Source organism: Harpia harpyja, chromosome 16 (assembly GCF_026419915.1).
Source record: "Harpia harpyja isolate bHarHar1 chromosome 16, bHarHar1 primary haplotype, whole genome shotgun sequence".
NCBI classification, from domain to species: Eukaryota; Metazoa; Chordata; class Aves; order Accipitriformes; family Accipitridae; genus Harpia; species Harpia harpyja.
In genome coordinates, this window is record NC_068955.1 from 24,576,583 (window position 1) to 24,592,635 (window position 16,053).

At 39.7% G+C, this 16,053-nt stretch overlaps 1 protein-coding gene across 2 annotated transcripts in view; it reads left to right on the forward strand.

Moving 5' to 3' along the window:
* Positions 1 to 16,053, forward strand: part of CSTF3 (cleavage stimulation factor subunit 3) — a 50,846-nt gene that overhangs the window by 23,362 nt on the left and 11,431 nt on the right. For both annotated transcript variants that reach the window (XM_052811670.1, XM_052811671.1), the window contains exons 4-10: positions 10,473 to 10,505; positions 10,891 to 10,988; positions 12,436 to 12,502; positions 12,598 to 12,632; positions 12,739 to 12,865; positions 15,394 to 15,471; positions 15,674 to 15,836. In XM_052811670.1, the coding sequence (XP_052667630.1) occupies positions 10,473 to 10,505; positions 10,891 to 10,988; positions 12,436 to 12,502; positions 12,598 to 12,632; positions 12,739 to 12,865; positions 15,394 to 15,471; positions 15,674 to 15,836 (601 nt within the window). The remainder of the gene's footprint in view (positions 1 to 10,472; positions 10,506 to 10,890; positions 10,989 to 12,435; positions 12,503 to 12,597; positions 12,633 to 12,738; positions 12,866 to 15,393; positions 15,472 to 15,673; positions 15,837 to 16,053) is intronic.

A 16,053-nucleotide genomic window follows, 5' to 3' on the forward strand; every position in this document is an offset into this window, starting at 1 on the left:
CTAAAACATCCCATTTTCCCCAGCTGTATCATCAAATTACATAGTAAATCACCACTTTCTTAGAAATTCTGCTTTCTTACATTCTCTGAGATATTTTTAGGATACCAAAATCAAAGGAGGAATGATTTTTTTCTTTAATGAGCTGTATGTTACTGTAATGAATACTAATTACCTGATAGAAGTGAAAAGCAACTAGATGATTTTAAATTAAGTGTCTTAAGTTAGATCTGAAGTTAGAGCATCATAAGGTGCGAGATGTGTGTAATGAAACAATTGGCTCTTATTTTTCCTAGGTAGTGACGCCTCATGTACCCCCTATGATACGTAATCTGTTGCAGCAGTCTGATCCCTGCCTTGTTTTCAAGGTCTTAATATTGCGAGGAGTTTTAGCTTGGATTACGGAGTTAGTGCCTTGCTAGTGGTGATAGCAGACTGCAATGTAGCTATGCTTCTCAGTTCGGCAACCTTGTGTAAGATACTGCCGCCTATTATCTTAGGAAATTAGCTGAAAAAAAGTATTAGAGGAGTGCATCTGTCCAATTCCATTGCCCCTGCTGAGGGACTGTTTGCTTATGATATGTGGTTGAGGTAGACAACCAGTGTAATTTATCTGAGTTTACAATTTGGGGATCTCTAGCCCAATGATGTGGGCCAAACACCTTGCTTTTAGGCTTCCCTTTTAATTTAACTTTTTAACTTTAATGATCTGGCCAATAGATAAGTCAGAAAGTCTTTCTTTAATTTATCTCATTGCATTTTGTCATGTTAACAGATTATCTTGCAATCCATGGGTGCTATATGTGCTTTTAAGTCCTATAAATTTGTTCCTCTGAGAGTTAAAGCAATATAAAATTAATTCTAGGCAGAAAAGCACTGTTTCATTGTAAAATGGCATACTTCCTAATAACTGCAAAGGATATCAGTAGGTCTGTTAATGTTAGCCATCTGAAAACACATTTTAAAACTGCCCACCGCTTCTGTAAAATACAAAAGACATTGAGAAACAGGAATGAGAAGCAGAAGTGAACTAAAGTACGTAGGAAGAACCAAAATGCCTAAGTTGGGAAGGAAGCAAGGTAGTTTGCAGGAGTGTGAATGTGGGGTGTTGTTTTCTGCTGTGGCTTAAAGTGAGTGTGAAATTGAAGAGGAAATTACAAGCCACGGGGCATGTTGAAAATTGACTTTTTATTAAAATGAGATTTGCAGACAAATTGAGAATCTAGGTATGAGGTTGAATCTGGCTAGAAAGGAGTGGAAATAGAAGGGTGCTTAGCATTTGTAAATTACCTCATACAGTTAATACTACATTAAATTTGATAATGGGCAAATTGTCTAAATAAAAAAGGTACTGATTTTCCTGACTTGGAGAAGATATTAAAGAATGGGTACCATAGATAGAGATATGTTCTACAATAAAATGCAGATCGAAGGAGCAAAGAACACTGGATTGTCTGCCATTTGGAAAAATGACTGGAGTACGTAGCTCGTACTTCCCAATTAGAGGCATAAAGCTAGACACTGTTACAGAAAATACGCTTGTGCATGGCAAGACCTAAACACCTAAGACAAGTTGTTTTCTTGAATAGTACTGAGCAGAGAGTATGAAAGGCATCTTCCTCATGCTAGGTAGGAGGTCTTGGTGCTTTTAGTCAGATGTGTATGTAGGTAGGCTGCTGGACTTTTACAGGCACATTGTAGAACACGGAGAGTGAAGTGGATGGTGCAGTTCAGTCAGGTGAAGTCAGTGGGTAAGGAATGATATCTCAGAATCACCATGTGAACCTGTTAGATGCAAAAAGTAAGCAAAAGGTAATACAGGAGTAAAATTGAACAGGACAGAATGGATCAAAATTTCTATACAAATTTTTTTTTAAAGTAACTAGTGATATTGTAGTCGTGTCTAACCAGGAAATACTTGTTGCCGTTTACTAAACATATGACCACAAACAGAAGGTGGTTATTAAAGAGGTCTTGTAGTCTATTGACTTTTAAATTGGCATGTAAGAACTGCTTACGCTAAGTAAAGAGCGGATAAATGAAAAGTGATTTGTGGGGGAAAGCGTAACTATTGATTATATACCTAATATCAGCTTCTGTGGGGGACAGTTGTCTTAAAACATTTGTAGAGGAAACTTAATCATTTTGCATGGAAGAGTTTGAGGAACTAGAACAACGAAGAAAAGCTGTCAGTGCTGCTGCTTTATACGAGCTACATGTATGTGAGCTTTACCCAATACAGCAAAGAACAGCCAGTTCAGTAAGACTGAGGCAGTACTCACAGGTAGACAAAACTTAGAGATGCAGCAGCTCTCTTCTTCACCCCTAATTTCTAGGCAATTTTAAAATGTCAGGTCCGTAGGGCGGTGAAGTAACAGATCACTGAAGTTGTCTTTTTTTGGTTTTGAAGAGCATGGGGTGTGCTTTTCATCATGACTTGGAAAGGGCTGTTTCTGCAGCTTTACTTGAACTATGCTCATCCACAAGAGGTATTTGCAACGATGGAACTCAGTTTGTCAGGAAGGAAGATAGCAGTGCAGGTAATAACATGAGGTGGGCTTGGTGTTTAAACATAACTGCAAATCTGAAATTTTTTTTTTCTGAGTGTGTCATGGAGAGGAAGTAAAACACACGAACAAGCAAAATGAGAAGAGATGGCAGTAAAACACCATAGATGGGAAGGAAGAGGAAATACACTTGAGAAATTGCTTCTTCATTTTTATAATCCAGATTGAAAACAAAGGGAAGAAAAGAGAGAAGTATATGCAACATCAGAAATAAATGAGATAGTGAGTGAATCAGTGATTGCAGTTCAGTACCATTCTGCAACTAGAAAAATCATTTAACAGTGTTGTCATCCAACAACTGTTTTTAAGGCTGCCTATAAAAAAGTATTTCTTTATACAGCCTCTGGCTAGTGTCTTGATAGAGGTGCCTGAAAGTTATGCTTGCTTTTCAAAGTATTAACGTGAATAAAGTGCCTCTGCAGGACCAAGAGGCTAACATTTTTTGTAAGGACGTAGAGACAGATGCTAGTCCTGAAGATTTGTCTATGTGTGGAAATTAAATCAAATTGTACTAAGGCATAAACTAAAGCACAGTAGCTATTTTTTGGTAACTCCGTCTCTGACCTCTCATTTCTTAATGAAGTCCTTGTTCTTCTTTACACTAGAGTAGATACTTAGGAATTAGATGGGGTAGGTATTTCTTTAATATTCCAACTATATTATTAGTAGCAAAGTTAAGTTTCGTTACTGCAATGCATTAATTTTTCTTCGCTTCTAGATCAATGCGTTTACTTTAAGTTTGTTCAGCAAGGTTGTCCAGATTCTCAATCCTTGTATTACTGCACTTCTAGAATGCAGACAGTTTGCTCATACCTAAGGATATTATATTCCTGTATTCTTCTGGATCCATTTCTTTCCTGATGCATCTGAAAATTAAACATATGGGGTTTTTTGGTCTGATAGATGAAGCAAAAAGACATCTTCCATGTGCAGAATTTTCTTTTAATTTGTAATTACTTGTTTACATAGGTTTTTTTAATTAAGAATGATTTAACTGTTTCAGCTGGGGCATATGTTACTCTGTCTTCAGAGTAGCATTTCACAATTTCCTTGTTTGCATTCTTTTCTGAAGAGACTTCTGCTCTGAGCTGCTCTCTCGCCACCCTCAGACAGGCGCAGCTGGGTTCCTCCCTTTCCCAAACTTCCAGATCTAGTTTTATGCTCACAGTTTTGGAAATAGTCTTTTCAAGTCTTCAGTAATGCCTTTTTTTTTTTTTTTTTTTTTTTTTTTTTACAATTAGTCAGATGGTGGAGGTGTTCCTGTAGAGATCTCTCTGGGCTGCTGCCTCTGAGAGGAGAAAGGTTGGTATAGTGCGTTAACCTGATGTGCTTTGGTTAACTGTTCCTGAAGGCTATTAAAGGCTTGGGGTCATGAGGCTGTAATACCAATTTTCAAGAAGTTAGAGAGTGAGGAGCAACCTTGCATATTACTGCCTTGTTCATGCAGCAGCGCTTTCTAGCTCTGCCACTGTCCTGTCCCAGCCTCCCACTGCAACTTAGCTCCTAATGAAAAATGTTGCCCTTCATTTACTAGTGATCACTTTTCCTGTAGACATGGCTGCCTTTTACTGGTTTTTTTTTGTCTTTCATCTAACAGAAAATGGTGATGTGGCCCAGAATTTGGTATAGAAAGTTAACATTTTCACTAGCTGCTCAGTAAGTGCCAGTTCTTGTATTTATGTATGCAGGATATTAACTGGTAATTGGATTTGCAGAATTACAGGTCCTGTTCCATTAGCTTAGACAATATTCTTAGTTACTGAAAAGTTTGTTTATTTTTAAATAGTGAGTAAATTCAAAGTATATCTAACTATAAATACATGATAGTGTACATGATAGGCCGCTATTTTGTTGATCAGGAAACAACTGTGAAACCTAAAAGATGGTTGTGGTCAGGAAGCATGGGTGGTAAACACTGGAACAGGCTTCCTAGCGAGGTGGTTGGTGCCCCAAGCCTGTCAGTGTTTGAGTCATTTGGACAATGCCCTTAACAACATGCTTTAGCTTTTGATCAGCCCTGAATTTGTCAGGCAGTTGGACTAGATAATCATTGTAGGTCCCTTCCAACTGAAATATTCTATTCTTAGGTTTCCTCAGAAGCAGACTGCAAAATGGTGCTTTTTTTTTGCTCTACATTATAGATTATAGCCATTTACATGGCAGCTGTGACTGCATCCTGTAGGGAGACTGTTTTTCAAGTGAAGATATGTCTAGTGGAAACACCATGACTTAAAATTTGATGTAATGCCATGGTTCTGGAAGCTCTAGAAATAATATGTGTAATAGTAGTTGGAGGCATTTAATGTAGAATAATTTTAAGGAACTTTTCAAATCTCATTTCATGGCAGACTTTTAAATTGAGACACATAACCATGTGAATGTGAAAAATTACACCATACTGAATGAAAATACTTAGAATCTCATCTTGCTACATTTTGAGAAAATGAGTTTTCCCATACTCGGTGTACTATATCTCTTCCTTGCAGTCTTCACTAATAGCAAGATAAAAGCTATATTTTCACAAGGAATATTAAAACTCCGAATGAAGACTGCGGAAATACCGAATCATTCAATCCTTATCTAGTACAAATTGTAGTAAAATTCTATATTACAGAAATTACATCTGCAAGTATATGCTAATGTTTTTAAATAAAGGATTTCATTGGTTAAGCCTTGGAATAAGTTGTACAAATGAAATACGTGCTTTGTTCAGCATACATAAGTTTTACATCCAGTTATCTAGGCAGTTATAGTCCAGCCTCCTTGGGTTAATGACCCACATGTAAATGCAACGTTAGTCCAGCATTTCGCCTGCATTTCATGTACTTGAACAGAGCTTGGTTTGCTATTTGCAAAGGTAATTGCTGTTATTTGACCTGCAGGAAAACAAGTTTGTCATGTTAAGTGCTCACACAATTAGTCATTGACTGGAAGCCTCAGCAAATAGGAAAAAGCTGAATGAGCTAAAGATAGAGGAGTGAATTAGCATGTTACATTCTTTCCATCCTTTCAAAGATTACATTTCTTTGAGGCAGTCTGAAAAGCTTGAACTGGTATGGTCCAAGCAGTATTTACTCTGCAAATAAAGTGCGAACATCTCTCCAGCCAGCCCTACCCTATGTTTTGGAAACAGGTAGAGAAATGTGAATGTATTTTGTTACATCTACAGTTCTATACTAGTAGAGACCCAAATTACATCCCACTGGGCTTGACAGTGGGTAATTGATTATTTACCTTAACAATCAAGATGTTAAAAAAAAAAAAAAAAGGCAAATGGTCAACACAAATGGATTCAGTGATGATAAAGGTTGTGTAGTCTGATTTTATTTTTAAAATGTTAACTTTTTAATTCTCTAATACCATAGTCATCTAACTGTGAATGAATATAGGTCTTTCACAATGAGCTCCCTTCAGTTAATAAACAAAAGCAATACTTCCGAATACATACATGTAGGCTTTGGTTGTAATTTTGTACTCTGAAAGATATGTTGTGTATGTGGGTTTTTTTAAAAAACATTAAAGATGTTGCATACATGGTAGTATTTATAATGAAACCAGATTTTAGGAAATAGTTCTGAAAATACCAGCCACTATGGACTAAATCCTCGGAAAGTTAATGCTGGGGCTGCTGTGGCGTTTTCTCCTCTCCCAGCCTGTCCCTCGTCAGCTGGTGCAGTCTGCCAGGGGTGCACAGCGTTTCTCTTCAAGTCCCTTTTCCAAAAGAAGTTCCAAAAAACACTGGAGAGCAGTGCAGGGGTGGTGAGGTATGGAGAGGGCAAGGGGATCTACCTCACCAAGGGAAGAGCTGGAGGCAGTAGATAAGGAGACATAAGATTTTATGCTTGAGAAAATAAATTTTTTTCCTTGATAAATAACCATTGAAAAAGAAGATGGGAGTTGGGATATAGAAATAGGTGGGAGAAAAAGTCATGCTGATCCTCAAGTACCACGTACTAATCTTGCTTCCTTAGGAGCTTGATCAAAACCAAGAAACACTGAAAAGGTTAAAATAAAACTAGGACACTTTTTCAGCCTGTGTTGTATGTTGCCAGACAACTACAAGTAGTCTTAAGTCTCTAGATTAATAAAATAATTTGCTTTGCATAATCATGAATGACACATATGCCTTTTAATAAGTCTATTTAAAAGGGTGAAGTGCAATGTAATTTATGGATTAAATTTTGCCTTTGAATGTTTGCAAAGCTCATTATAGGGAAGCACGTTGTGGATTCTGGGAAGAAATTTGACCCTGTTATTATGAATTCGTCTTGTACAAGGCTGACACAGTTGTGACTTAAATTTGCTATCGGAGCATCAAATTTGAAGTTACTCTTTCAGCAAAACAGGTGGAATTTCTCATTGTCACAGGCAGAGGAAGGCAAGGTCAGATGTGTTTTACTACAGGAGTACCTAAGCTGGTCAGACTAGGTGGCCTTTGTATAATCTTCATGGATGAAAGGGAGATATTCATATATACCAATTTCACCTTAGAATGACAGTATGCCTAAGCTCATTCTGTAGGCAGTGGATTCGTGGTGGAGACAATCGCATGTGTTAGCCTCCATGAGGGTAACGCCTGCCTCTTGAATTAAAGCAGTCGGAATACAGGCAGTGTTAGAAATTGAAGGATAATGTGCTGAAAAGATCTATAAGTTCACTTTGTTACATTTGTCTTTAAGGACAAAAATACAGTATTAATGTCAATCCTTTAATGCTTGTCTACGTCTAATCGCTGCCTGTTGCTGTGTCTGTAATAGGAAAAACAAGAAATGTAACAGAAATGTGTGATGGTGGCTCCTGGAGTCAGCGTGTGCCCTCCCTCATGATGGGCTTTCCCCATCCCTGTGGTGTCCCTGTACCAGGGCTGCCAGGATGTTTGCTTGGGATGGGTGAGCTGAGAAATGCAAACAAGTTCCAGCAGGAGAGAGAGCTGCTCTTCCCTCTGGTTCTGGGGGCTTCAAAAAAACTCCATTGAGAGAGACCCAGTAAGCATTGGCCAATTTTGCTTTTTCTTTTCCTTTATTTTTAACAAATCCTGTCAATCTCCAACCTCCTAACTTCATTGGTACCAAGATTTCTGAATTTTCCGATATCAATATCAAACCACTTGTGTGGATTTAACAAATACGTAACATTAACTTGGAAGTCCAGATGCGGTCAGCAGCTTTTCATGTATCTGATAATTCACATAGAAAATATTTTGTTGAGTCATAACATGTGCAAATAAAGAATATAGCTTTTTATTTCTTAGCAAAATATTTTACTTTTCAAGGTCTTTAGTTATTGGAAGCGCAGGTAGTCTAATTGATAAGTACTCCTTGTGCTCTGTCTTTTGATGTTGCTTGGTGACAGTGCTGTCAGGTGCTACTAAAGTTGCTCTAGTAAACAATTAAGTGGGATTACTGTGCACTTAACCTGATGCTATATACAATTAACTGAGGTCAGTCTAGGTCACTCATGCTGAGTAATAGTTGTCATTGGGCTTTCGGGTGACAAGGGGCAGGGAGACGTGCTAAGCAGGCAGAGAGCATTCACAGCCCTATCAGCTATGTCTAGGAATTGTCTTTGGCGTAGTGACTCAAGGCAGACGTGCAAAACACACTTTACGTGGCTAAACCTGGAAGGCACACTAATTTTTGTCCTGCTGCTTGCAGCTTTTCATTCTGAGCTTTTAAAAATTTATTTTTGGTCTTGTTCTTTAATAACTAGAAGGCGTTGCCTTTTATCAGTGGCAAAGCCATGGATTAATTTTATTCAGTTTTCACAAAAACAGATTTAAACTATCTCCTGGGGAGTCACTCTTCTTTTTAAAAATCAGTTTGCTCATCTTATTGAAGACTTTACTTAAGTACAAGGGAAGAAAAGTGCAGGCAGCTGTGCTCTGTGCTAGACATACAAACCAAGATTCATTTGTTCTTTTCCACTTGGTGACCAAGGATAAAAGGAGTTTGCAGGGGGTGAGAGGTGTCGACTGAGAGCTCTGGCTCTTTAGTGAGAGTTGAATCCTTTTCATCATATTCTAGGAGCTGATGAGGAACCTGAAAAGTTACTGCCAAAAAAGGATGAAGTAAAAATGGGAGATGTGTTTTTTTGACTTTACAATGAAGGAGAAATTTAAAATACAAGAATTTACTTTCCTTCAACTAGAAATAGGGCAGCATCAGACTCCTTAATTTGTGACCACAAAAGACTTCTGTCTAAACGACCCTAGAATTATTATAAGTGCTTTTTAAAGGTCAAAAGATTGTGCTCTACTTGCAAAAAGCTGTGAGAAAGTGGCAGTAGGATATGTACCCATACTTGAGGGTGTGTTGGGTCAGTGTGTCTTACGGCAGGGGTTAGCGGTGTTCTCCATAGCATGGACATGCTGCCTCCTGATTTAGTTAAGTGTTATTTCAAAGCATTGTTACTTCTGTCATCAGTCATTTCTCTGGTCAGCTATCTTTTAACTGAATAGTTTGCAGAAAAACACTGTGAAAATTATGTGCGCAAGATGTAATTAGGCTTAACTTTCTGCAAACCTGGCCTTTGTGAAATCCTTTCAACCTGGGCAGGATACTGCTCGAGTTTGAAAGCAGGACAGACACAAGGGTCCAGTCCACCATGTGTGCCACTGAAGTTTTTCTGCAAAACTTGTTTGAATTCTCTCGGTTTTAACTCATCTTGTTCAGGAGTGAGAGAAATGGGGATGCTCTGTTAGGGCTCTCGGAGGCCGGCGTGTTGCAGGAGTAACTCAGGAAACAGCAAAGGCAGGCAGTGCATGGTGCAATACAGGACATATTTATTCTAAGCCTTCTGCAGATGAGTCGGTGTTACCTAGTGCTGCCATTAAAAATTCTCTTGTGCATTAGGGTGAGAATGATATAAAAATGATATAATTATTACCTGGTGCAAAAGGGTGCTGTTTGCTGCCTACCACCATGCTCCTTGGGGAAAAGGAAAGACTTTCAGACTCCAGGAAAAAAAGCTGTGAATCCCCTAAGTAAACAGAGCAATGCAATTTAAAAGGGAGGTTTGATGCTTCAAAAAAAAAAATGCAACGTAGCGTAACAAATCCTTACTTCATTAAAGGCTCTTTATTTCAACACAGATAAGCATCTTCTAAAGGTGTTGATTTTCCTTGTTTCTTCAGGGTGTGCCTCTACAGATTGCCTAGTACGTTAACATAACTGGAACTAATAAATACATGAAGGGTGCCGGTGTGCCCTCTACATCTGTCTCGTGCTTTTCTTTGCCCTTTCTGAAAGGCAACCTCTTACTTCGAGACTAGGTTTCACCCTCTACCCTTGCGGTGTGCGTGCTGCCTGAATGCGAGGAGTGCCAAGCTGTGAGCGTGGTTTGGTCCCTCCTGGAAGGGAGCAGCAGGGCTGGGGGCACCTGTCGAAAAACAGGTTCTCCATGGTGGTTTATTCATGGTCCCTTATTCAGCTTCAGCATATTATAGCGAAGTGTACTTTGAGAAGTAAATATGCAAATATAATATGTTTATTAGCCTATTAAGTTTTGTAAATATGGTATTTTACCCTTAATTTACTAAATCCTGGTCTAGAGGCTTTGGTACCGAAGTGAATATATGCACTTAAAGCAACAGAGTACCTTGAAATGAGAGGCTGAGTCTGGGTGTCCAAACCAGAATACAGGAAAGCAACTTTACCTACTGATACCTAAATTTTGGCCCTAGTGGAAGTGAAAAAAAAAAAAAAAAAAAAGCTAATTCTGAAAAAGCTAAGCAAAGTACATGATTTTTGTATATTTAATTATATTTTTGCAACTTTATGTGGTGTTACAATGTAATTAGTTTAGGCAGCCAAAGTACAAACTGGAATGCTATAGTACTGTATGAAGAATATATTCCTGCTATTCTAAAATAGTTTCTTAAGTGATTTGTTTTTTTCTGCTTCCCTATAGATTAAAGCAAAAAATTATGACAAAGTGGAAAAGGTGAGTCCTATCAATATATGTAATATATCTCTATAGCAAGAACAAGTATCTTGTGATTAGGCTAAAGCAGATTGAAAAGAACTATAGCCGTTATTGAATGCACTATTCAAAAACACAGATAAGAAGTATCACTGAAGTCAATTTGTTGCTACCAAGCTGTAATCAATGCAGTGCGCAGAGGAATTTCTCTGCTTAATTCTCACCCGTTCCCTTGCATAGCAAGGAGATGCTTTAGTCAAAAGGATGACTAGTTTAACTTATGCTTTCTTACGAATCTCAATCATAATTACAAAGATTATTTTAATTCATACTGTATAGCTTTAAAAGTAGAAACCTAATTTCTGTATCTGGAATCCTGATCACGTCTTCTTGATGTATTAAACAGTTATTTCAGCGATGCCTTATGAAGGTTTTACACATTGATTTATGGAAATGTTACCTTTCCTATGTACGAGAAACCAAGGGGAAGCTACCTAGTTACAAGTAAGTTAACAGTTGCTCTGAATTATTCTAGTTTTACAGTGAATATCTTCTTGATTTTTGACTAGGAGGTGGGGAGGAACCTGGGTGGCAAACCTGCCCGGGGATCTTCTGGTAGAGTGTTGGGGGGCATAATATAGAATCTGCATTTAGAAAACATTTTCTTTAAAGTTTCTTTAATTGAGCTTGCTGGGTAAAATTGCTTCCTTAGTCTGGATCCATGTAACAAGGTAGGACAAGAGCGGGGGAGTAGCTGGCGTATCCATGCCAGTTCCCTGGAGATGAGATTGGTGCTTGAGCCAATCTGAAACACACTTCTTCCTCAGTCGGGACCTTTTGCTGTCCTCTCCCTTAGTGTCCTGTTTAGAGTCTCCACAAAATTCAGCATTCATTACAGCTGAGGTACTATATTTGACCAGCACTAGTAAATAGTCCAGTAATTAAAGTTTTGGAATGCATAAAAAATCAGGGCGTCAAAATTCTGGGGTGCATTAATCTTCATCCCTTTCAGTTACTACATTTTGCTTGTTTATAAATCCTGTGAACTGAGTTTAATGCTTTTTCTTCCTGTTTGAGTTTCAAAAAATACCAGTACCTTTCAGTATCTATAAACTGTTTCTTTCCCAGCCCACCATAATTTCTTTGTACTATGACTGGCAATATAACTAATGCATTAACGGAAAAGAAGGCAGTTTTTAAAAAATTTATTTTTACAAGACTATTTTGAAACAATTAAAAAAAGCATCAGTTCTCTGCCCACTGCCCATCTTTTTATCTAATTTAACTTTTGTCTATTTTTACTGTTAATATGGCCAAGGAGGTAGCGAGGTACTGAAAGATGTTTGAGTAAAGGAAATTGGGAGAAAAGTGGGAGAGAGAAAAAGCTGTTTTCATTGAAAATTGACCAAGGAAATATTCTGTGAACATTTTAAATTTGTGGAAAAAATACTTTGAATTTGGGGGGGGGGATAGGAATTCATGTGAAAGATTTTGGGCAATGTCCACACAGGGGAGCTACTCCTAATTGCCCCAGCCTTCTGGTGTTCCTGGAGAATTACAACAAGTTTTGGGGAATTCTGAGAGGAAAAAAAGAAACCACGGGTACATCTGTCAGCTAAGAAGATGTAGAGGGCAGTTGTTTTCTATCTTCTCAACTTCATGTAGTATATGTGGATTTCCACTTACTTAAGGTGGGGCGCTCAGGAACTGTTAGTGTGCTAGATTGCTACCAACGGTTTTAAATAATTTTCTTAAATAAAACAAACAAAAAAACTAAATGCAGAATTTAAAGCTATCTGAATGCCAGTTTTTACTCTCAGCTGTTGAATGATATTTTTCATACCTCAATGTTTGGTTAGAATTTGCTGCACAAAAGAATACTCTTAAATAAAGAATTTTTTAAATACTAAACACTTGTTCTATGGTCTTTGTGGTTTGTTTTTTTCCTCAGAGAAAAAATGGCTCAGGCATATGATTTTGCTCTGGATAAGATTGGCATGGAAATCATGTCATACCAGGTATGTTTTTCTATCAAAACACATTTTATTTCTAACTTTATAACAAGTACAACTAAACATTGGTTTCATTATATGTAATATTTTTTCTCACATAGATCTGGGTGGATTACATCAATTTTTTGAAAGGCGTGTAAGTACCTTAAAAGAATTTTTTTAAGCTCAGTTAATGTAATGTTGATGTTCATACCAGTTATGATCTGTAATAGCTGACGTTAATCTCTCTCCCCACTATTTAGAGAAGCAGTAGGATCTTATGCAGAAAACCAGAGGATAACAGCTGTCCGTAGGGTTTACCAGCGTGGTTGCGTGAATCCAATGATAAACATAGAACAGCTCTGGAGAGATTATAACAAATACGAAGAGGTAATCAAGAACATGAAATTTGTTTGTGATATTAAGAAAGAAATAATAATCATATAGTCAAGTATGGTGCCTAAACTGTACCCACTAAATAATTATGTATAAAAGAGACGAACGGCAGTATAAACACATTTTGCCTGTGCAGTATGTACCAAGACCAGTGGCAAAACTCTACAGGTACCTGAGTGAATTTTTTAATTTATTTTAAAAGACTTTCTATAGGATACGTTTAACTGTCCCATTTCCCAGTTGGCCCAGTGGAATTGCTAGTGAATTAGAAATCACTGTCATCAATGATGGAGACTATATTTAATGGAAGCTAGAGCAGATCAGCTGGCAATGAGGGCTTGCTTCCCCAAGGAGGCACTCCCCTCCTTTCGGTTATAGTTGAACAGGGTAAAGAGGCATTCAGCTATGACGGTTTGGACGTCCTTCACAGCATTAAGTTACCTGGTCTCAAGTACATATAAAATGCTCCTTGCCGTCCTTCACCTGAAGCCCTTACAGCATCAATTCAGGTGAGTCTGCTACCACACTGTCGTCAGCAAGCGTAACCTCAATTCATTGGCCTTGCGGGCTAATTTGTAGCTGCACCTTTATAGTGCCTTTGTGAACACATTTGGTAACAGCTTGTTAACCTACCCTAGTCGGCAGAGGTGAGGATGCAGAACTGAGGGTAGATGCCCTCGCGCTCAGCACCATCAAGCAGGGATGCTCACACAGCACTCTCCCTTGTCCTGCCTCTTGCACCCGGGGTTGCAGGTGCTGGCGTGCTATGTGTCGGCTGTGCACTGAAGGGACAATTTCTCTTTCCTTGTTGCTAATTATGCAAGTTGTAGGCTTGGTGATCCCTGACGTTAATAGGGCTGCTGTGCTTAGCCAGTGGGAGTACCTCCGGGCATCTGCAGCCACGAGCGTGTACTGTAACAGCTCATCACCCCGTCGGTATTCAGAGATGCCACAGATAGCCTGCTGACCACCAGGGAAGATACCCAGTGACATGCCTTCTCCTGCGTAGGAAAATCCCCAGTACAACTTCCCTGTAAACCTCCTCTTCCCCTCCCACACAGCAAATGAAGGCTGTTGCTGCTGGTTCCTACTACTTTCACAAATACGTAGGGAGACCGTCAAAACGATAGCTGAAACCTGTCCTACATCGGTTCTGCACCTTCTTCTAGTTAAGGCAGCTCTGTCTGCGACACAAACCAGTACCTCGGGCTGTTCAGAGGTGCTGGGAGCCGAGGGCCTGCGCTCTGCTCGGACATGGGTTTCTGCATGTCCTGTTCTGGCTAGGCTGGCCCCGAGGGAAGGGGCTGCTGCTGCTTACGGGTGTCCTGGCACAGGGAAGGAAATGCTCCTCACCAGAAGGGCTCTCTGAGGGGGAAGCAATTCCCCACATCAGTAGCCCAACAACACAGAGATCATGTGCGGGGCTCGGTATGAAAGGTTACTGGCTATTTGCTGCAATTAAAATACCCTCAAGCTCCGCTTTAGCTCAGTCAGTAGGCACCGGGTAGCAATATCAGCCTGTCAGTCACCAGTATCTTTAATTAAACAAATGGTCAAAAGTGGTAACGCCCCTAGCGAGACAGAGAAGTGACAATCTTTGGCTCACAAAGCCGCACGGCTGCAGCTCACGAGGCTGGAAATGCATCCTGGGAGAACATTGCTGCGTCCTCAGCCCGGTCCTGGGTTAAATGGGGCATTGCTGGGTTTGTGTGCTAACCGGCCCAGATAGCAATCCCAGGCAGCGCTCTGTGCAAGTCCAGACGGTTCCTTTGCTTCTGTAACGAGTCAGTACCCAGCTCGGGTGCCTGTTTGGAATAGGACTGAAAGCTGCGGTCACCTTCCTCAAAGTCCTGGCAAGCCACACCAACAAAATCCACCCGGACACAGCCGTGAACAAAAGGGCGGTTGCTTATCCTGCCGTAAGAGCGGTTCTTTGAGATTTTGTTCATGCCTGGGACCCCGTGGCCAGGCCTGCGTTGCTGATGTTGAGATGTGGGTTGTGCGTGGGGGCCCGGCTGCCCCAAATGCCCCGCTGCACGGCAGAGCCCTCCGTGCGTGCGTGCGGTCCCGGGAGGGGTGTCACGCTCTGCGGTGACAGGTCTCGAGTCTCTCTCAGCTCACAAAGGTATGCATGTGGCAGGGTGTATGGTGAATAGAACTTCTTTTAAAAGGTGTCAGTTACTTCAGGAACAGAGGAGAAGGCAGAGGTTTGAGCTCGGAGGTCAATCGCTGTTACTACTTGTCCAAGAAAACGGAATTGCTCATATGCTGCCTTGGTCTTCACCTGGTGAACAGCGAGCAGCAGCAAGGCAGGGAACTGTGACTCTGACTAGGCTCTGACCGCGATTTAAAAGGAAAAATGTAAATCGCAAATACATTCTTTCCACTTTATGTTTTAAAATAACTTTGTCCTTCTTGCTCACTTTTACATCCCCTTTCAAGCTCTTTTCTATATGAAATGAGATTCAGTATTTCCCAAGTGAAATTGCACATTCCCAGTTCCTTTTTTTACCCTTCTCCAGGGCATCAATATTCACTTAGCTAAGAAGATGATTGAAGACAGGAGTAGAGATTATATGAACGCACGACGGGTAGCAAAGGTACAACCTTCTGTTGACTTTTCTTTGTTCTATTTAATTCTACAAACTAGCATTAAACTTGGTTCTTATTTTCAAATAAAAGTGTGTGTTAGACTAATAAAGTTGGTATGCTAAAATATTTGTAGCAGTTTTACAAAGCATAACCTAAAATAAATGTTCAGTGTGTTTAAATGTGCTGTTCAGAACGTTGCTTCTGTTCCAGGAATATGAGACAGTGATGAAAGGTCTGGACCGCAATGCTCCCTCTGTCCCCCCACAAAATACCCCACAAGAGGCTCAGCAGGTAGACATGTGGAAGAAGTACATCCAGTGGGAAAAGAGCAATCCTTTGCGTACAGAAGATCAAACTCTCATAACAAAAAGAGGTAATTTGATATTGCACTAGGACATGCAGAATTGTATTTCTTAGCTCCATTAATGATCTCCAGCGTAAGTAATGATGTGATTCAGTGTGCAGGGATCATGCTGGAGCAGAAGTAGATCAAGTTTCTTGAATTGTGTAGGTGTTTTTTTTAAACTACTCTTTAATTTTTGCTCAAGCTAAGCTGAGAGTAATACACGGATTTTGCGGCACAGTGCTAT